We start from the raw sequence: 22,257 nt of genomic DNA on the forward strand, positions 1-22,257 counted from the left end.
TGTAGTCTGATGATGCCTGAAGGATAAAGATAAAAGCCTGACTCCTGAGTTTATAAAACAAAACATTTTCTTACTAAGTTGAAAGGTACGATAGAGTATAAGTAGAATGTTGAGAACAAATTCATATGGTAGGCAGACCTTTAATGGCAAATGATTACAAGGAAATATGTATTCCTGGAGAGATAAGGAAGGACCTGGATCTCTGATTCCATTTGAACCTCTTCTGTATTTCTGCTGCTTCTATACAATTTTTACTTCTCTATTTTTGCTATATCTTGTAGTTTAGGTTTTGCTTCTCTCTGTGCTTAACACTTAGTCCACCTCACTGCATATTTTCACTGTCTCTTTCTGGTTTGGTTTAAATTGGGTATTTTTCCCAAGAGGGATACTGAAAGAATGCATTTGCCATTGCCACATAACTTTCCTTTGGGGACTAGCTTGAAGAAGACTGGATTCCTTCTCAACAAATCTGCAGATATAGAAGCCAAAAATCAACTGCTAGATTAATTTTAAAAGTTGTGTTTATATAACTAATAGATATCTTGTATTCGTATTTTTAAACCACAAGATTAAAAATTAAAGTAGAAAAAAAAGTTGGTATTTTCAAAGCTCTGCTTTTCATTAAAAGATAAATGAAAAGCTACATTTAAAAAAATGTGGAAATATTAAACATGAAAGTTACCCATAATCTCAACATGACAGTACAACTATTTTTATTTTAAATGTTCCCTTCCAGATTTTGTCTGTATAATTGCAGTCACGTATACATTCCATTTAGTAATCTGCCTTTTCATTTAAAATGTTATGAGCATTTTTTACATTCCTGTGTAGTCTTGTAATTATTGTAAGTCAGACATGTCAAAGTGCAAAGAGTAAAACCTTCTCATTCACAAACATTGAAAATTAATTAACATTTAGGTAGAATTCACCATATGCAGGTTTTCTTCTATGGTACTTTATACTGTTCATTTAATTCTCATAATAACTTTATGAGGTATATCCTTTTATGCTTCCTATTTTATCGATGAGGAAACTGAGACAAAGAAGGATCAAGCTACTTTCCTAAATCCCAGAACTAGGAAGTGGTAAAATAAGATTTAAACACAGGTAGTCTTGCTCTGGAATCCATACTTTCATTCAATGATAATGCAAAGGTTAACTTTTTTCTTTTTTTTAACTAAGCAGATTAAGCAATCTATTTAAAATTACTTGTAACTACTGTACTATGGTAGTGCAAAGTCTGCATTTCCTTCCTCTCCTTGCAAATCTCCAGTTGAAACTCAACCATAAGTTTGTTGGACGGCTGCCAAAAGCAGTGGTAATCAAAAAACGATGTATTGCAGGAGTTAGCAGAGAGAAGACACTGCATCAAAAATAGCTGCTACGGTTAGACTTCTCGCCATAGTAGTGTGAAGAGGTTGATGAATCTTATGAAAAAAACAACCATTCTATAGCTCTGAAAATTAACCAGAGGAACACAGCTACAAAGTATTGCTGAGATTAAGGAATGTCTAAACAAATTGAGATATATACCATGTTCATGAATGAGAAGACTCACTATTGTTAGGATAGCAATTCTCCCCAAACTGATCTATAGATTTAGGGAAATCTCTGTGAAAATTCTGGTAGGCTTTTTTGTTGAAATTGACAAGCTTACCCTTAAATTTATATGGGAATACAAAGGACCAATAATAGCCAAAAAAGCCTTTGGGAAAGAAAAGCAAAGTAGGAGGACTTACACTACCTGATATTAAAATGTACAATATTAAAAAGAGTGTACTGTTGGCATAATGGAGCAGAATACAGAATCTAAAAATAAGCTCTCACATTTATGATCCGTTGAGTTTCAACGAAAGTGCCAAGGCAATTCAATCTGAATGGTGCTAGAATAATTTGATATCCATGTGTAAAAAGAATGAATTTAGAGCCTTACCTCACACCATGTATAAAAATTAACTAAAACAGGATCATAAACTGAAATATGAGAGTTAAGGATAGGAAAATATGTTTGTGACTTTGAGTTAGTCAAATATTTTGAAATATAACAAAATCACAATCCATGAGAGAAAAATAATGATAAATTGGACTTCATCAAAATTTGAAGACAACATTAAGAAAATGAAAAGACATGCCATAGATGGGAAGAAAATATTTGAAAATTATTCATATGATAAAGGATTTGTATCCAGAATATATAAAGAACTCTTACAACTCAGTAATAAAACTGAATGCAAACAATTCAGTGAAAAAGTAGACAAAAATTTTGAATAGATACTTCACCAAAGAAGATACATGAATGACAAAATAGCACATGAAAAGATACTCAACATCATTAGTCATTAAGAAAACGCAAATAACACCACAGGAGATACTGCTATACACCCTCTAGAATGGCTATAATCAAAAAAGAGTGACTGTACCAACTGATGGCAAGGATATGGAGGAACTAGAACGCTAATACACTGCTGGTGGGAAAGTAAAATGGTCTAGCCACTTTAGAAAATGGTTTGGAAATCAAAAAGTTAAGCATATACTTAGCATACAGCCCAGCAATTCTACTCCTAGGTATTTATCCAACAGAAGTGAAAACATATTCCCTTTAAAGACTTGTATAGGAATGTTTGTAGTATCATTACTCATAATAACTGGAAACAATACAAATGTTTATCAAATGGTGAATGGGTGAACAAAGTATATTATATCCATGAAATAGTACTCAGCAATAAAAAGGAGTGAACTTCTGATACATGTAACACTGTGATTGAGCCTCAGTAATATTGTTATAAGCAAAAGAAGTCAGATACAAAAGACTACATATTGTTTTATTCCACTGATATAAAATTTCTAGAAAAGGCAAAACTACTGACACAGGAAGCAGATCAATGATGCCTAGAATTCAGGCTGGGAACCAGGATCAACTGCAGATAGACATGGAGATATCTTGGGAATGGAAGTACTCTAAACCACTGGATTGTGATGATCATTGCACAGCTGTTTAAATTTACAGGCAGTCCCTGGGTTACGAATGTCCAACTTACAGAAAACTCATACTTGTCCTTCAATGTTATGTAATTAGCCCTCACTTTGAAACGATTGAACCAGCCCCTATTCGAAAAAAATTGTTCATTACAGTCACCTTCACTCCTGCACGTGCAGCTTTTAAGCCATTGAAAAGGCTTCAGAGCCTTGTCTCGCACTAAGGTAAGGTTAAATAGAAATCATATGTACCTGGTTCCAGCTTACCTACCAATTCTTAAAGACACACTCAGGAATAGATCTTGTTTGTGACCCAGGGACTACCTGTAATAAACTCATTAAACTATACACTTATAATGGGTTTATTTTATGTTATTTAAGTTATTCCTCAGTAAAGATATTATAAGAATAGTTGATAAAAATATGTGTTCAGAGATGACTGGCACACCATGAGGTACAAAACTTAAATTCCTTGTTTGCAATAGGAGGAGCAGGGTGTGTGCTGACAGTGACAGTTTCTCTGGACCCCATTTCCTTCTGAGAAGACAAGGAGGTTGGAGATAGAGTGAAATGAGAATTTGCAGATAAATCCCATATACATGAAGCAACTAGTTTTTATGGCAGAGGGAAAGAAAGAAAGTTTCACATTATGACTTATGCCACAACTGCCTATCTCTACCCAGAAGTAAAGGTTAAAAAACACACACCACAAAAAAAAAGAAAGAAAGCCCTGGGTCATTAGGAGAAGTCCTGTTATCTTAGACTAGGAGGTCAGCAAACTAAAGCCTCTGGCCACATCTGACCCACAAAATGTTTTTATGGCCCACAAACTAAGAATTATCTTTATATGTAATGAAAAGTTTATTTAACAAGAATAATATGCAATAGATACCATATGTGGCCTGCAAAGCTGGAAATATTTACTGTTTGATTCTTTATTGGAAAAGTTTGCCAACCCGTGATTTGGAACATGGTTTCAGCCCCTAATCCCCACAGACCTTCTGTTAATAGCTGACCCCCTTCAAAGTTCAGTAATCAAAAAGAAGCTAGCCCAGTATCTCTGTAAACATGGAAAAAAGGAATTGGAATAACTAGTGGCAGGTGGAGACTACTTACCAGAAAAAAAATGTAGCCATGAAACAGATTAAAATTCTATGCAAATAATTTATCATCACTAAGAAGAACTATAAGCTGGATTTTTTTTTTAGTTATTACTGTAGGAACACTTCCTATAGTATGTATCTGTGCGAAGGCATTGGCAAGATAACTAGGCAGCCAAGACTTTAATGACCAAGATCCCGCAGAGAAAGGGAGTGCAGAGAGTGCCACCCAACGTTCAGTACCATATTTTCATTTTGCTAACACACAAATAGTAGCTGAGAATCTGGGAAGCTGAGCAGAGTTTTGTAAAGCTGGAGAGATAAAAACTGAAGTTCAGTGCAGGCCAAGGTACAGGATCCTTGGTAAACAATTCGTTTCCAACTGGACCCCTTCAAAGGCTACCTTCTAGAAATAAGGGTGAACCAGAAGGAGACGAGCCCTCTCAAAAGCTGAAACCCAGCCTCTAATCGGTTCAATTCCTGGTCTATCTTTAGTCTTATTACCTGCCAGCAGTAAAAGTAAATGAAGATATTATCCAGAGCCTCACATTATCTCTACAGTTTTCATACACAATGTCTGGCATGCAGTGAAAAGTTACCAAGCATAGTACCAAAAAAACCGTTGCCATCTAGTTGACTTTGCCTCATAGTGACCCTGTAGGACAGAGTAGAACTACCCCTTAGGGTTTCCAAGGAGTAGCTGGTGGATTCGAACTGCAGACTTTTCAGTTAGCAGTCAAGCTCTTAATCACTGCCCTACCAGGGCTCCACCAAGCATACTAAAAAAAGCATACTAGACACAGCCAAATGGCTGAAAACCAAGAGAAAAAAAATGAACAGCAACAAAAAAAGAAAAGATGGCCTGGTACTCAGTACAGACAGACCCGCAGGGTTCCAAGTATTGGAATTTTTAGAAATAGACTTTAAAATAACTATGTGATATGTTCAAGAAAATAGAAGACATGATGAAGAATTTCAGCAGAGGAATTTCACAGAGGAATCAAATAGAAGTTCTAGAAGTGAAAATAAAATAACTGAAATAATTACCCAATAGCAGGTTTTATCAACAGATTAGAAAGTGTTAAAGAAAGGATGGGGTAAGTCAAAAAATTTCCAGACTAAAGTACAGACAGGAGCTAAAGGGGATGGAAAATACAGAAAAGAGGGCATGAGACATAGGGGACATAATGAAAAGATGTAACATACAATTATTTGGATTCCCAGAAAGTGAAGCGAGAGAGACTGGGGCAAAAGCAATGTCTGAACAGTTAATGGCCCATAATTTTCCAAGACCTATGGAAAACATTGACCCACAAATTCAAGAAGTGCCCCAAACCCCAAAGATAATAAATTAAAATGAACTTAGGCACATCATAGAAGAACTGCTGAAAACTAACAATTGACAGAAAATCCTAAAAGCAGCCAGAAGAGAAAGACACATTGCATTCAGAGGAGCAAAAGTTAGACTGAGAACTGACTCTCAACAGAGAAAATGGAATCCAGAAGAAAAAGAAATGACATCTTTGAAGTGCTGAAGGAAAATAACTGCCAACTTAGAATGTTATACACAGCAGAAATATCTTTAAAAAAGGAGGGCAAATATCAAGACTATAGAAAACTCTACAAGACACACAACCTCCTTTTTTCAAAAATTACAAGAAAAAAGTCCAGAGGGGAGCCTATAAAATAAAGGAGCCTTAAAAGACATCAGCCATTAACCTGTGTTTACTTACTGGGATCATGATTCAACTTAGCAAACTATTAGGAAGATTTTTGACAGTTTGAGATAACTGGATACTTGAACAATTGCTGCATATTTGATGACATAAGAAAACTTATCAAATTTGTTTCAGTATAAAAAATGGTTTTGTGATTGTATTTAAAAAGAGAGAGCTTTGGTTTTTTTAGAGAGACCTGCAGAAATGTGTATAGATAAATTATCTGTCTGATATTTTAGAATAATACAGGAATTCACTTCTACTATACTGTCCATTTTTTAAATTCTTCATAATAAAGATTTAAAATAAAAAGATGATATAAAGACATTTTCAGACTTAAAAAAAAAAAAACTGAGAGGTATTGTCACCAGCAGAATTGAAGAGTTCTTCAGGCAAAAGAAAACATTCACGAATGGAACCGATTTACTATAGGGGCTAAGGGAAGGGAGAAGGAGAATTTAAAGAATACTTGATGTTTTTAAATTTGGAGACCAGAAGGGTATGTAATGGTAAGGAATCAGGAGGACAAGCATTTTCTAGTGGAAGATGATGAGTTATCAGATTTAACAAAAGGCATCTGAGACCTTGAATTCCTGATCCAAAAAGTCAGACATGTCTTAAAACTGCCTTTCAGCTTACCGCTTTGTATGAGAACTTAAGTACGCACAATCGGCAGCTAGAAGAAGAGGTCAAAGACCTAGCAGGCAAGAAAGAGTCGGTTGCACACTGGGAAGCCCAAATCACAGAAATAATTCAGTGGTGAGTATTCTTTTAAACATACGTTTTCGTGGGTGATTGTGGGCATATGGTCAAAAAAATTGGTGTGAATTCTGGGAGGCTACTCACGTGTTCTTTATCTTATTTGTTTGCTGGGAAAAATAAGTTACCTGGAAAAGCAGTTTTATTACTTATCTGTCATTTATGTTCTACTGTCTTGTATGTTCTGTTCCCCTGCTTCCTGACTCCTGCAGATACCTCATACCAATTTTACACAGCTTCATTCAAAGCTGATAATTCTAAGAAAAAAAAAATGTCCTCTTCTTAAAGGACAGAGTTGGTTCTTTAAGAGCTGAAGAAACTTACCCCACTAGCTTTAGATGTTCCTTTCTAAGATCAAAATAACTGCATTTGTGATTATTTTAAGAAACAGAAAGGCTGGAGAAAAATTTAGAAGCTGAAGATGCTGAGCTATTACCTTCTTGCATAATGGTAACAGAATAATTCACACATGACATTTTAAAAACCTTAAATGGTTACACTTTACTTTTATCAGCTGTTCCTTAAGCTCTTGGGGTTTAATTTGGAATAATTATTTTAGTAACCTTCATATTCATTCATTCATTAAGTGATCAGTCTGGTACTTGTAAAAATAGTGCATATTTTTATAGTAAATGGAGAAAGTAGAATCCAATAGGAACGTTATTATCTAGTGGAAATAGGTCGCTTAACTTTTTATATTTACTTTCCGACTTTTTTATACTCTTCCTGGCACATCTTAGATTTTTAATTCATATCAAAACAACTAGTTTTTTCATATAGCCATAGAGCATCATTTGTTGGGAATTTTTGTTTCCTCTGCTCATATTTTGGTTCTTATACTAGGTTACTAGTCTCCTTGTTAAATAAAATCAAAAGTGAATAAACATTGTCCTTTTAAAAAAAAAAAAAAAAATTTTTTTTTTTTTTTTTTAGTAATCTTACCTAATGACTCAAGTATTTTTATATGGACTTAACAGTTGTTGTTACGTGCCATCGAGTTGGTTCCTACTCATAGCCACCCAATAGAACAGAGTAGAACTGCCCCACTGGGTTTCCAAGGAGCAGCTGGTAGATTTGAACTGCCAACCTTTTGGTTAGCAGCCAAGCTCTTAACCACTGCGCCATAGAGTTCTTATTTTAACTAATCTTCAGCTTATGAATGTGTAACTATTCAATGCATATCTAAAGGAAAGTGCCTAAATTGTGGAAATTTGGTTGTGTTCCAAACAGTACAGTTAATGGTTCATTAATGTTTAATTTACATCCATGTCATCAAATATACATTTCTAAAATGAAATTATTTTAATCTTTACCCAATCTTTAGCCAAGTTTATAATAGCAAAAATTATGACTCTTCATTTTGTAACTCCATTATAATGTAAACAAATTTAAAATTAAAGTGGAGCTAACAATGACTGAATAGAAGACAAAACTGGTATGACCAAAGACTTGAGATCCTAAACCACTGCTCTTTTCCAGTGACTGGCATGTTGGGTTCAAATGGAATGGGAAGTGGTTCTGGTAAAGGAAGTAAGCTTTAAGTGTGAACTCTCTAGAAAGGGATAGTAGAAAGGACGAAGATGAAAGTTTTTATATGGTACACATAACAGTCATTTTACACTTTTCACATTCAGGGAAATATGCAGAAGAAATCAGTAATACAAGGAAGTCACTTTGTTTAAAAGCTGTTATTTAGAAATGGATTAATATATAAGATAACAAATTATTGGATACCTAATAGGCAAAAAAGCACATCAATAGTGCAAATGTTTAATATGCTTGGCTGCTAACTGAAAGACTGGAGGTTGGTCTTTGCCCAAAGGTACCTTGAAAGAAAGGCCTAGTGACCTACTTCTGAAAAAATCATGCCTTTGAAAACCCTGTGGAGCTCAGTTCTACTCTGATATGCATGGGGTCACCATGAGTTGAAATTGACTCTGTGGCGACTGTTTAGTAAGCTAAAATAAGAGATGTATTTCCTATTATCAGAGTTCTCACTTTTGAAAGTTAGCTCTCTAAGATATAATATCCAGGCTTAAAAAAGATAGTGGGACTTGGGTTATTTCCATTTTCTCGAACTGATGTATTAAAAAGTGAAGTAATGACAAAACAAGGTTATGGAAACTTGTGGTATACAATATTTTCAATGTTTCTACTGGGAAAATTAAGTTTTAATACAGAACAAACGCTACCATAGGTATAACCTCATTTGAAGGCACTTAACCCCTCTCACTGTACCCCTTTTATCTTTTCCTATGAAATATCCCTTCCATATAAAAATCTTTAACACCAAGGGGACCTTGCTTCTCACCACTGTAATAGGGCAAGGACTTTCCTTCTCACCATTGGCTCATCAGAGGCAATGGATTATTTCAATCTATCTACATTATTGTAAACATTTCTCACTCAGTAATCTTCATATGTGTAGAATAGTAACTTACGTTTATTGAAATATAGTATATTCCAGGCATTGGACTAAAAATTTGCATGTGTTCTTATTTAATTATCAACAGTCCTATGAAGTAGGTATTATTATCTTCATTTTACAGGTGAGAAAACAGATTTAAAGGGGTAAGTGACATCCAAAATCACACAGTTGGTAAGCAGCAGAGGTAGGATTAGAACCCAGATCTGTTTAACTCAAGAATCAAAGTCCTTAATCACTCTACTACGTATGTTCTATATACCCAACTTTACAAAGATGAAGAACCCCTGATGGTACAGTGTTTAAGCACTTGGCTGCTAACGTAAAGGTCGGTAGTTCGGACCCACCAGCTGCTCCACGGGAGAAAGATGTGGAAATCAGCTTCCATACAGATTTATAGCCTTAGAAACTATATGTGGCAGTTCTCTTCTGCCCTTTAGGGTTGCTATGAGTCAGAATTGACTTGACAGCAGTGGGTTTGGTTACAAAGATCATATCTTATATATCTTCTTCTCTAAGTATTTAGTAAGTAATTCTTGATAAATTTTTTAAAGAAGTTGGGAGGACAGGATTAAATATGCCAGAAGAACAAAACAGATCTAAGTTGGCCTTTTGTAATTGAGCAGTTATTTTAACAGACTATCGTTTTAGCAAAATAGTTGAGACAGAAATCAGACTTCAGGGAGTCTATAGGTGACTGAAGGGTTAAATACAAAAGCAGTTAGATATAAATAAATATAGCAATGAAACCAACCATCATCAAGTCGATTCCGACTCATGGCAGCCCCGTGCATGTCAGAGTAGAGCTGTGCTCCGTCGGGTTTTCAGTGACTGATTTTTCAGAAGTAGATCACCAGGCCTTTCTTCCTAGGTGCCCCAGGTGGACTCTAACCTCCAGCCTTTTGGTTAGAAGCTGAACACATTAACTGTTTGCACCACCAAGGGACTTCTATAACACTGAAGGGAGAGAGAGATAGAATGTTGGGGTTTGGGGAAGCTGGGATAGGGAACATTTTGAGGGGGTTACGAAGGGTCTGTACATGTTGAAAGAAAACAGTGGAAATAATTAAATTGGTAATATAAGATGAGGTAGAGAAGACAATTATTTGCATGTAGTAATTATAACTATGAGATCAGTGCTACATATGAATGATTTAGCTCAAGGAAAGACCAGAGAACTGCCTTTAAAACTGTTAAAATAAAAGGTAAGAGAATGAGTGTGAGTAGACTTAACCAGATGGCCTAGAGGCAAGGGGCAAGAGGTAGTGTTGGACTGGGGGAAGTGAGATTTTCAAAGACCTAGGTCAGAAATAGACAAACAGCAATGATGATGAAAAGGAATTGTTGTGCAAGACCTGGAGCCCAAAGAAACTTAAATGAGAAGAGTTTGTAGCCAACTGAGTCTGTTTTGTTTTGTTTTTTGCTCTCCTCAGTAATGCTCTGTAGCCAAGAAAAAGAGACATGGGTTTAATCAAAAGTTGAGGATTAGTGGAAGACCACAGTGATAAGGGAATGTGAATGTGTTCAACATGTAAATAAAAAGCCAAGTTAGAAAGAAGAGATGGTTTGTCATAATTCCAAACAACATAAAAGCGATTTACAAGAAATTTTTTTATTTCCAAAGTTAATAAAACACAGTGGACTTCACAGGTTCCCAGAAATTTGTGTAAACCAAGATCTCTCAGCTGTGGTAGACACTAAACCAGCACTAGTTGAGGCCTGTTAACCTGGCCATTTAAGTGATAATATAGTTTTCTGCATTGTTATTCTGTAAGTGTCTTTCTTTGTACTCTATAAAAGATAACCTTCCCCTATCTGCATTTATTCTTTATACTATAGAAAAAAAAATTTTTTCTATAGTTTGGATAATTAAACAAAAGGATTGTAGTTAGTTGTGGTGTCCAAAGTTAAGGAATGTTAGAGGAAAATAGCCCCAATCCTACACAGACTTTCTTAAAGTATTTTCTAAAGCCATTTTCTTTAAAAGACAATAAAAACATATACATATACATAATGCCTAAAAATATGTAACTATCACTAGAGTGGGCAGTCTCTTACAGTGGTTTTGTTGGTTCTGTTTATAGATTCTTTTGCTTGTAACTCCAAAAAAACACTCTCCTGTCTGAGAACATCAAACCCCCTTTAAACAGCTGTATATGAATTTGACTGCTCTTGATTTTAAATTCTGAGAGATGCTAAAGCAGGGCCCAAGATTTAAACCTGTCTGTTATACACATCCCAGGTACATAGTGATTTACCAGAGGTATAGCTTCAATAGCATGGATTTATTAGTGAAAACAACCAGCCTACACGAAGGCAAATCATCTCCCCAAAAGTATATTAATACACACTTCAGAGCATTGCAAAATTCACGTCCATTTTTTTTTTCTCTGTGCCGTTCTGGCTTCCTAGATACCAAAGGTTTTTATATTTTTGAGACTAAGACCTTCTTTTGTAGATTTTCAGATCCTGGGGCTTCTTAATCCCCACTTGCACCCCACCCTGCCTTCTGTGTTTTGGAGGAGGTGTAACAAACGCAAACTTTGTCTTGAGAAATTCTAAAATGTGAACTTTGTTGTCTCATTGAATATAATTTGAAAACTTTTCTATCAAAAAGCATAATAGTTGCATCAACTAGATAGTCTTAAAACAGTAAATTGGAAACTGAGCTTCTGTAGACTTTAATCTTTTCTCTTTGACTTATATTTTATTAATCATTTTAGAAAACACTTATGTGTTTATTACAATACAAGCCTAATATTGGCAGAATATTCCATTTTAAACTAAACTTTCTAAACTTAATATACTTCAGTTTTATGAAGGGTGTATTCTGCTTTCATAAGAGAATGTCAGAATCCAGTTACCAGGAAATCATAGTCTCCTCTAGAAATCATCGTGTGGGGCGGAGGTGTGGGTGTGGGGGTTGTGTGTGGGTTTGTGCACTCATGCACGTGCACACGCATGTATTTAGTGTTAAAAGAATATTAATCCTGTGGTTTAAGGGTGAATTTTACCAGTTTATCAGATGAGTATCTCATTCTTTTTTAAACATCGCCAGCTTTAATTTGTAGATAACTCAGTTCAGTAAGGAGCTTTGGTGGCACAAAGGTTAAAGTCCTTGGCTGCTAACCAAAAGGTTGGCAGTTCAAATCCATCAGCTGCTCCATGGGAGAAAGACACAGCAATCTGTTTCCGTAAAGATTACAGCCTTAGAAATCCTATGGGGCTGTTCTACTCCGTCCTCTAGGGTCACTATGAGTTGAAATCTTCTCCACGGCAGTGGGTCACAGTTCAAGAAACCTCTTGTCACCTGCTGACAGGTAGTAGTATTGTAATAGACCTCTTGAAAGAAGCTACTTTTAAAAATCTTTAAATTTCTATCAGTTATCACTTATGTCTATAAAAAAAAATTTTTTTTTTAAATATGAAGCCTTAAAATACTGTCTCATTGGAGATTTCCTGTTTGTTTAATGTCTGTACTTTGTCTTTTTATGTATATTTTAGGGTCAGTGATGAAAAAGATGCACGAGGGTATCTTCAGGCTTTAGCCTCTAAAATGACTGAAGAATTGGAATCATTAAGAAATGCCAGCTTGGGTACACGGGCAACAGTAAGCTCTGCCATTTTGCATGGAGACATGTCATATTAGAAAAAAGAAGGCTCAAAAAAAAAACATGAAAATCTGATTATATCAGTTTTTGTGGACTTTAGCCTACTGTAAACTTTTTCATGAGAAATTGGTTAGCCCAGGTCTTTTCCAGGTTAGGAAAACATTCAACATAGCTATTTAACTGTAATTTGTAGGGGTAGCCATTATTGGTAATAGCTGAAAAATGAACTCTTTTATATGTGTCTTTACAATTATTTCTGAATTTAATGAAAAATAATATATTTTCACAAAAACTATTTCTATTGTAGTCTATTATTAGAGAGAGACAGTACTTTTGCATAGCTCCCAAATTCACTTGGCTTAATTAATTTTAATGTTAAAAATAAAATTGCATGGAGCTAAAAAGACGGTCATATTATTTCACAGGATATGCCCTGGAAGATGCGTCGCTTTGCAAAATTGGATATGTCAGCTAGATTGGAGTTGCAGTCAGCTCTGGATGCAGAAATAAGAGCCAAACAGGCCATTCAAGAAGAGCTGAATAAAGTTAAAGCATCTAACATCATAACAGAATGGTAAGATTTGATAATATAGTCCTACTAGAATAATTTCTAAGTTTGCCAAAAAGTATTTGAAAAGAAATTATATGTTTAATTTCCTGCCTATCACTTAAAAAAAAAAAAAGACCGTAAAAAGTTATAAAGATTTGAAAACAAATAGATGCTTTCAACTCTTATCTCTAGTGGTAGGATTTTAATACAGCCTTGTTTTTCTCTGCCTTCTTCATAAAGTGGAATTAACAGTATTAATTAATATACCATTATTGACTTTTCCCCTTATTTGTACATTTAGTTGATTCTCAAATATTATTTCATTAAATCCAAAAGTCTTTCATGTTCAAATACCATATTAGTATAAAAATGTAATATATAGCCAGAACACAGTGCAGTGTTCTGAAAATTGTAGCCTCTACCATAGACCCTTTTACAATGAACATTCTATTGATGGTAAATTTCATAAATGATATAATATGTTTTAATTATAATTACTGTTTTTTATGTTCTTATATGTATTTTAAAAAGTACGTCACAGAATCTCTGGGGTGTTTGGATAATGAATATATTCCTTCAATTCTTATCACAAGAATAGAGCAAATTATACTGTGGATACATAAATGATAAAATGATAATCATAATTGGATTGGCTATAAACATAAAAAAAAAAACATAGTCCAACAATAACTCCATATAGGTGATATAGAAGAACAATGCAAAGTTCAAGTCACAAATGAAAATAGGTATAAAAATCCATTTGCTGTTTGAAATACCAAAGATTCCAAAAGTGTTGTGTTCATGAGAAGAAATATAAGCCCATAAATTAGTGTTTAATGGTGAGAAGTCTTAGTTGTTAATGTTTTGGATCAAATAAGTGGCCAGATTCATGGCACTCCTGTTGAATTATAAACTTTTTGCTGTAAATAATTGAGACGTAAATTAACTATTCTTTACTTAAAGAGGCTTGTGTGATATTGAAAAGGGAAAAAAAAGGCTTTTTCTGGAGAATATGAATGATCCCAGCATAAGAAGTGCTGAATGTCATTTTCTGTGTTGTAATTTGGAATAGGTATGATTTTTCTTCATATGCCCTAGGCATATGAAGACACACATTTGTTCATAAATTAGAGATACGAGTCACACTGAAAATTATAAACTTATGTATTTGTTCTACTTTCATGATTTCTTATGAAAAAAATTCTTAACAGAATTTTAAAACTAACTTTTGATTTTATAGCATTTTTTAATTTAATAATTTAGTTCAGGGGTCAACAGACTTTTTCTGTAAAGGGCCTGATAGTACGTATTTAGGCTTAAGGGCATATAGTCTCTATGACAACTGCTCACCTCTTCTATTATAGTATAAAGGCAGTCATAGACAATACATAAATGAATGAGCAGGACTGAGTTCCAGTAAAACTGTATTTACATAAGAATAGATGACAGGCTGGATTTGCCTTCCCTTAATTTATCTTGAAGGAGGCTTGGTTGCCCAGTGGTTAAGCACTCAGCTGCTAACAGTTTGAACCCACTAGCTGCTCCACGGGAGAAAGATATGGCAGTCTGTTTCCATAACGATTACAGCCTTGGAAACCCTTTGGAGCAGTTCTGCTCTCTCCTGTAGGGCCAGTATGAGTCAGAATTGACTCATCAGCAATGGGTTTTTTTTTTTTTTTTTTATCTTGACATTTAAACAAAGTAAGTTCAATTACAAACAAGATGGCTCACTAACCAACAATGAAAATTAATGACTTTTTTTTTTTGTCCCTCATTTAAGTAAACTAAAAGATTCAGAGAAGAAGAACTTGGAACTCCTAGCAGAAATCGAACAACTGATAAAGGACACCGAAGAGCTTAGATCTGAAAAGGGTATGGGAACGAGTGTTTGCATCACTCCAGACTTACTGTTCTGCTCTGAGTGCATTTCATTATGTAACAGTCAGCTGCTTGTGGAGGTGGGAGAATTGCTCACATAAGCAGCTCTGGTGCTCATTTTTTAATATATGTCTTACATGTGTTAAGCACACACCTTTGGTAGACTGTTCTCTGAGTCATTTTGTTTTATTTAATATCGTCTTAAGATTTTATAGTAACAGAAAAAGTCACATTGCCATAAATTTGACTGTTTTTTCAATGCCATGGACTATTTCATGAATAATATTTTTGTAGCTGAAAAGCAAATTTTATTTTATGATGTATTTTATCATATTATCAAATGTTATAAGGTAATCACTCTGACAATGACAGTGTGTGTTAATTTTAAGAATTGGGAAAGATACTGAAGTATTTACTAGCACTTCTTACATTCCTAAAATGTAAAAAATCTTGGGGGTGATTCACTCTCAGAGTAGTTGAGGAAATAATGTATGAAATAACTTCAGATTAATCTAATTCAGTATTAAAAGGTCAATTCAGTAATGAAGAATTATTTTGGCATCTCATTATCTTCTGTGTTTGGTTCTTAGGTTGCTTGCCCTGTGGAAATTCCCAAGATTATTACCGTTTTCCTAAAAACTTGTCTTGAGTATTTTTCCATTAATGTGAAAGCTAACTCAAGATTACTTGATGATTCTATTACATGAACTTCTTAAACTTCCTTCCCATAATATGAGCATTAAGAATATGAAGATTTAATAAAAAGAAGTTCAGAATGTTATTTTTTTTAATGAAAGGATATCTTATGTGCCGTTATTAGAAGTTCATTTTCCTGACAAAGGACTGTATACTGAGTTAGGCAATGGGTTTCTGCTGTGCCTAAGTGCTTCCCTACCCTTCCCCAGCCTTGAGTCTCTGCAATTGCTGTTTAAACTGTGGAGAGCAGAGGGTAACCACATAAAGGAGCTAACATGAAAAGCCATTAAAAGTAAATGTTCAGTAAATTGTTGTTGTCTGAATTTAATGACCAGGAAAAGGTAAGGAGCCCAGAAAAAGTGCATGGGAACTTAGATTAGGGGCACAAGCCATCCATGCTAAAATGAGAACCAAACCAGGTTTTAATTCATGAAGAGTGGAAGGGATATACATTATTTAGTGAGAAAAGGGAAAAAGAGTACATAAGACGTGCAACCTTTGAGGCAATTTGTATAGAAAAGAGATCAATGCAGGATACTACACGAGGTAACAATGACTGCATCATTTTTTAGAATAGATGTAAACTTGAAAACAGTTTATTAGAGTGCTTTAAGAAAGCATGTTAACCTATAGCCTTGTGTTTGTATTTTGAATACTGCAGAATAATAAAATTTCACTGTATGTTGTGATATAATGTATTATACTGCTTTAATATAATACAGAATGAAGACAAGGATTTTTTTTTTTCTACTTTGTTTACTGCTATATCCCCAGTACCTAAAATAGTACCTGGCACATAATGGGCCCTCCATTGACACTTATAGACTGAATGAATTTCTGAACACAGTGCCTTACCTTGTAACTAAGATAGTGTCGTTAGTTGCCATCAAGTCAATTCCGACTCATGGCGACACCATGTGTGTAGAGTACAGCTGCTCCATGGGGTTTTCAAGGCTGTGTCCTTTCAGAAGCTATCTTCCAAGGCACCTCTGGGTGGATTCAAACTGCCGACCTTTCAGCCAGTAGCTCTTAAATATTTGCACCACCCAACGGGTCCTAACTTTGTTTATTGTTAGACAGTAATATAAAAAGCACATAACTAGTTGATGCCAGTACTGGAGGAAGAGGCCCAAGCTGCACTGAAGGCATTGGTGAAAAACAAGGCTCCAGGAATTGACAGAATACCAATTGAGATGTTTCAAATAGGTGCTGAGCTGGAAGTGTTCACTTGTCTATGCCAAGAGATTTAGAAGACAGCTACCTGGCCAACCAACTGGAAGAGATCCATATATAAGCCTATCCCAAAAAAAGGCGATCCAACCAAATGTGGAAATTATCGAACAATGCCATTAATATCACATGCAAGTAAAATTTTGCCAGGAATTCAAGCTGGATTCAGAAGAGGACGTGGGACGAGGGATATCATTGCTGTTGTTGGATGGATTCTGGCTGAAAGTAGAGAATACCAGAAAGATGTTTACCTGTATTATATTGACTATGCAAAGGCATTTGACTGTGTGGATCATAACAAATTATGGATAACATTGCAAAGAATGGGAATTCCAGAACACTTAATTGTGCTTATGAGGAACCTGTACATAGACCAAGAGGCAATCTTGAACAGAACAAGGGGATACTGTGTGGTTTAAAGTCAGGAAAGGTGTGTATCAGGGTTGCATCTTTTCACCATACTTATTCTATCTATATGTTAAGCAAATAATCTGAGAAGCTGAACTGTATGAATAAGAACATGGCATCAGGAATGGAGGAAGACTCATTAACAACCTGCATTATGCAGATGACACAACCTGGTTTGCTGAAAGTGAAGAGGACTTAAAGCATTTATTGATGAAGATCAAAGACCACAGTCTTCATTATGGATTACACCTCAACATAAAATGAAAATCCTCAAAACTGGACCAATAAGCAACATCATGATAAATGGAGAAAAGATTGAAGTTGTAAAGGATTTCATTTTACTTGGATCCACAATTAATACCCATGGAAGCAGCAGTCAAGAATCAAACCCAATTTGTATTGGGCAAATCTGCTGCAAAAGACCTCTTTAAAGTATTGAAAAACAAAGCTGTCATCTTGAAGACTAAGGTGCGCCTGACCCAAGCCATGGTGTTGCAGTCACTTCATATGCATGGGAAAGCTGGACAGTGAATAAGAATTGATGCCCTTGAATTGTGGTGTTGGTGAAGAATATTGAATATACCGTGGACTGCCAAAAGAACGAACAAATCTGTCTTGGAAGAAGTACAGCCGGAATGCTCCTTAGAAGCAAGAATGGCAAGACTATGTCTCACATACTGTGGACATGTTATCAGGAGGGGTCAGTCCCTAGAGAAGGACATCATGGTTCCTAAAGTAGAGGGTCATGGAAAGAGAGGAAGACCCTTAATGAGATGGATTGACATAGTGTCTGCAACAATGGGCTCAAGCATAACAATGATCATGAGAATGGTGCAGGATGGGCAGTGTTTCCTTCTGTTGTACATAGCGTCACTGTGGGTCAGAACCAACTCGGTGGCACCTAACAACAGTTGATGCCAGTTGCTAAGGATATGGAAATAAAAAATGTGCGCTTGGTTGTTTCTGGTTTTTCCTCCCTGGGTTATTTAGATGTCACTGTATGCATATTTTAAGAGTTATTTTGAAAATTATGCATTTTTTTTGAAAATTATAACTTTTTTTATTCATCTGAGAAAAACTGGGGTTTAGATTCTTCATTCTGTCAATTTTAAAACAATACCTTGAATTGGGTATTTCAAAACAGAACTTTTTGGTGACAAATTCACTTAGAAAAATAAGTATTAAATTTTTTAAATTCTCTTAAGGCTACTAAAAGATTTAATGTGTTTTTTTTATCATGTATTATATGGGAAAAGGAGTCCCTGAGTGGCACAGATGATTAAGTGCTTGTCCACTAGCCAAAAGGTTGGCTGTTCAAACCCATCCAGAGGCACCTTGAAAGACAGGCCTGGTGATCTGCTCCTGAAAGGTCACAGCCTTAAAAACCCTATGTGGCAGTTCTGCCCTGCACTCAGGGGGTCAGCGTGAGTCGGAACTGACTCAACGGCAACTAACAGCAATGACATATAGGAAAAGAAACTAAAGAACTCAAGTAACTCAGGAAACAAGTAGTATTTCATGAAAACTGATGTAGTTTAACAATAAACACATGTATATTTAGAAAACTGATGTAGTTTAACAAGAAACACATGTATATTTAGTTTTTTTTAATATGTAGTTAGTAATATTGATCATCTTTGAAATACAGTAGTTTGTGAACAGCTTTTAATAGATTCAGACAGGAAAGGTTATCCATGAAAATTAGTTTTAATTGTGCTAGTTTAAAAAAAAGTTGCTGCTGTTTTCTAGGTATAGAGCACCAAGACTCACAGCATTCTTTCTTGGCATTTTTGAATACGCCTCCCGATGGGGATCAACTTGAAGTAAGTATTAAACTTTTAAAATATCCTCTCTGGTTCAATTTAAAACTCACTTTGTGATTTAAAATTTCCTTGCAATAAAACCTTTATCACATCCCGCATAAGCGGACCTAGAATCTTAACTAAACAAAAACATGTTAGGGAAGGCGTGTGTCGTACATTTTTATGTGAACTATAATCACATATATATATAATAAAACATCTAAGAAAGGTCTTAAACGTCAAAGTCATTATTAAATTTAAAAGCTGTTTTATCTCCTCCCCTAAGAAACAATAAGCACAGAACAAATTCCAGCTTTTGAAATAAGCCTGACACTTCTTTTTTCTCCAAAGCACAGAGGCAAAAACAGGTGAAAATGTCTAAGTTTGCAATAGGACATTGCTGGCTGTTTTTTTTTTTTTTTTTAAGTATACAATAAGAAATTTTTTTGTTAAAAGTATTACATAGGTTCTATTAGGCAGACTTCATAATAATGAAATGGTGATTATGTGACTCTCTGTCATTCCTTGAGACTTAAATTATTTGCTCAAAAACAAAATCAGTTTTGTATTACCAAGTATAATTCTATGTCAGAAAATTTAAGTTAGTGATTATATTTTTATTTGACAGATCCTAATCATGTATCTCTATGCAAGGCACTGTCTAGGTGTGGATGATACATTGGTGTTCCTTCCTCAAAGAGCTGATTACATTCCAGTGGGAAAAATTCAAAGCAGGCTTGCTTACCTTTAGTCGTTACATTCTAAAGTGCTTACATTTAATTTCATTATTAATGATTTGCCATGAGCTTCATTTTAGTAAATTTTGAGCATAGCATATGAGTTATATTTCATTCCTTTGGGAAAAGGAAAAAAAATCACTTTCAGAATAACTAATGAATATCTAAGTTTCTTGAGAAACAATGACAGTGACTGCTTTTCTCATTTATTTGAATTATTGTCATTTGCCTTTCAATTGTTTTACAAAATATTTGATTTATTAATCAAATCGGTTCTTATTGGTTCTTATTAAATTGCTTCATCCATATTTTCTATTTTTTTTTTTTTTTATTGCTGTATTCTTTAAATAGGATTCCTTTTCTTCTTCCTCATCTTCACTGATTGGTTTTTTGGATGACGTAAGTCTTTGATTTTTCAAACCAATGCATCCTTCAGTAAGAGATCAGTGAATTGATTTGAAGAATTTCCCAGTAATGCAGTCAGTTTTAGAAATATCACACTTCAAAATTTTCCTGTGGGCCAAAATGTGCTTCTTTCTTATCTCAAGTATAATGAAGCATAATAAAGTAAAAAATATACTTTGAAAAATAATTTGGCCATCAGAGAATCTCTGTATTTCCATTCTTTGTAAATATTTATAAAGGCTAGGATACTTATTTGACTTTTGTCACTTTATATATAAATAATTGCTCATTTTTTTATAATGATTTCTGTTTTACTTCCCCCTCTTCTTTTTAGCACTTTACTATTTAATTTCTATGTTGCTTAAAAATAAATCCTCTGGCGTAATCAGAAAAAGTGATATTTGTTATTAAATTCTCTCATATGTTTTATCATTACACAATAGTAGAGTACAAATCAATTTTTAATGCTGACAGAATTTCTGTTCTAAGGTGGAAAGTGATTTTAATTGATATATACACTATAAATTGACTGCATTATCATTTTCTCTCCTGAATTAATTCTATAGATTTAATAATTTAGAAGTTCCTTTTTTTATAAAATGTATGTCATTAATTCTTTTTATAGAAATGCCTGGCATAAAAATCGTCTTTATTCCACATTAAACGGCATAATAATCCTTGTTGTAAAGCATTTTATTTTCCTGTTTTAACATTCAGCCTTTCCAGAAATCGGGAAATAAAATGGGTTCAGATACATTTGAACTGTTTTTAAAACCAAGGAAATTTTTTTAAATGTGTTATTCCTATGTTTTTTTAAATAGACTAATGTATTATATTCAGAAGACTATAAAGAACAATCTTCTACTATAGGTACCTCTTGATTTGGAGTAATTTTTATGATTACTATTTTAAAAAAAAAGTGATTTTTAATATGTTTAAAATAGTTATATAAAAGTGCGTGTATTTCACTTCTAAATGGAAGCTGTTTTATTATTCTTGAGATAAAGAATTATTCTGGTTGATTCTACAGTGTGATAAAAAGAGAACTCTCTTTATGTACAATGATATTGCATGATGTAATCTGCTGTTCAGTATACTAAAACACTCAATATGGTGTTTCCATACAGATATCGTTCACCTTAAGAAGAACAGAAAGAAATTTGAGTAAATTATTTTAATTGTTCTTTCCACAAGACAACCATTTTCATTTTTCTTTCTAACAAACTCTTCTCTCCACCCCCTTTCCTTCCACAGCAGTATAAAGGAACTCCTGGTCAAAAAGTCAAAAGGGGTTGAGTTCACAAAGGCTGCCTGAATCTTTGTGAGTCAGGCTCTAACTCTTAAAAGATGTGGTATTCCCTCATTTGCCTCCTAAGCTCCATGCTCCCAGTTTCTAGGCTAATCACATAAGCTGGTTCAAATCCTGCCTCTACCACTTTCTAAGTGTATGATTTGGGGCAATCACCTAACCTTCTACTCCCCAGTTTGCTCATCTGACAAACTGGAATGATAATAGCACCAATCTCATGAGGTCGTTTGAGGATGTATAGAAACAATATGTGTAATGCCCTCGCTAATACTGGTTGTTATTTGCTTACTCATAGGCTGGTTCCCTTCTCTTCCTGTATTCCTTTGTTTCCTTTTTTTTTTTTTCCTTTTCCCATCAATTCAATTTTGCTTTGATACTTTCTTAGCTCTTCACTGTTGAGTCTTCCACCCACCACTAATGTGGATCACTGTATACTTTTCTCTGGAATTGTCAACTTATATTACCATGTGGAAAATTATTTTTATCTGTCAAGAGGAAGGCCAGCAGTAATCTCCCACTTTTTAATATTTTATATGCTCAATTCATACTTTATGGCACAAACTTCTTGTTTCTCTTCATAGTTCACAGCCATGACCATCCTTCCCGCTTTATCCACAAAGTCAAAGTAGAATAATGTTTTGAATAATAGTATT

The 22,257-nt window shown here is 34.5% G+C and overlaps 1 protein-coding gene across 6 annotated transcripts in view; it reads left to right on the top strand.

Moving 5' to 3' along the window:
* Positions 1–22,257, top strand: part of CDC42BPA (CDC42 binding protein kinase alpha) — a 341,599-nt gene that overhangs the window by 254,036 nt on the left and 65,306 nt on the right. For all 6 annotated transcript variants that reach the window (XM_064276784.1, XM_010591062.3, XM_010591060.3 and 3 more), the window contains 5 exons: positions 6,429–6,553; positions 12,483–12,588; positions 13,015–13,163; positions 14,920–15,011; positions 19,101–19,174. In XM_064276784.1, the coding sequence (XP_064132854.1) occupies positions 6,429–6,553; positions 12,483–12,588; positions 13,015–13,163; positions 14,920–15,011; positions 19,101–19,174 (546 nt within the window). The remainder of the gene's footprint in view (positions 1–6,428; positions 6,554–12,482; positions 12,589–13,014; positions 13,164–14,919; positions 15,012–19,100; positions 19,175–22,257) is intronic.

The sequence above is a fragment of the Loxodonta africana genome, chromosome 25 (genome assembly GCF_030014295.1).
Source record: "Loxodonta africana isolate mLoxAfr1 chromosome 25, mLoxAfr1.hap2, whole genome shotgun sequence".
NCBI classification, from domain to species: Eukaryota; Metazoa; Chordata; class Mammalia; order Proboscidea; family Elephantidae; genus Loxodonta; species Loxodonta africana.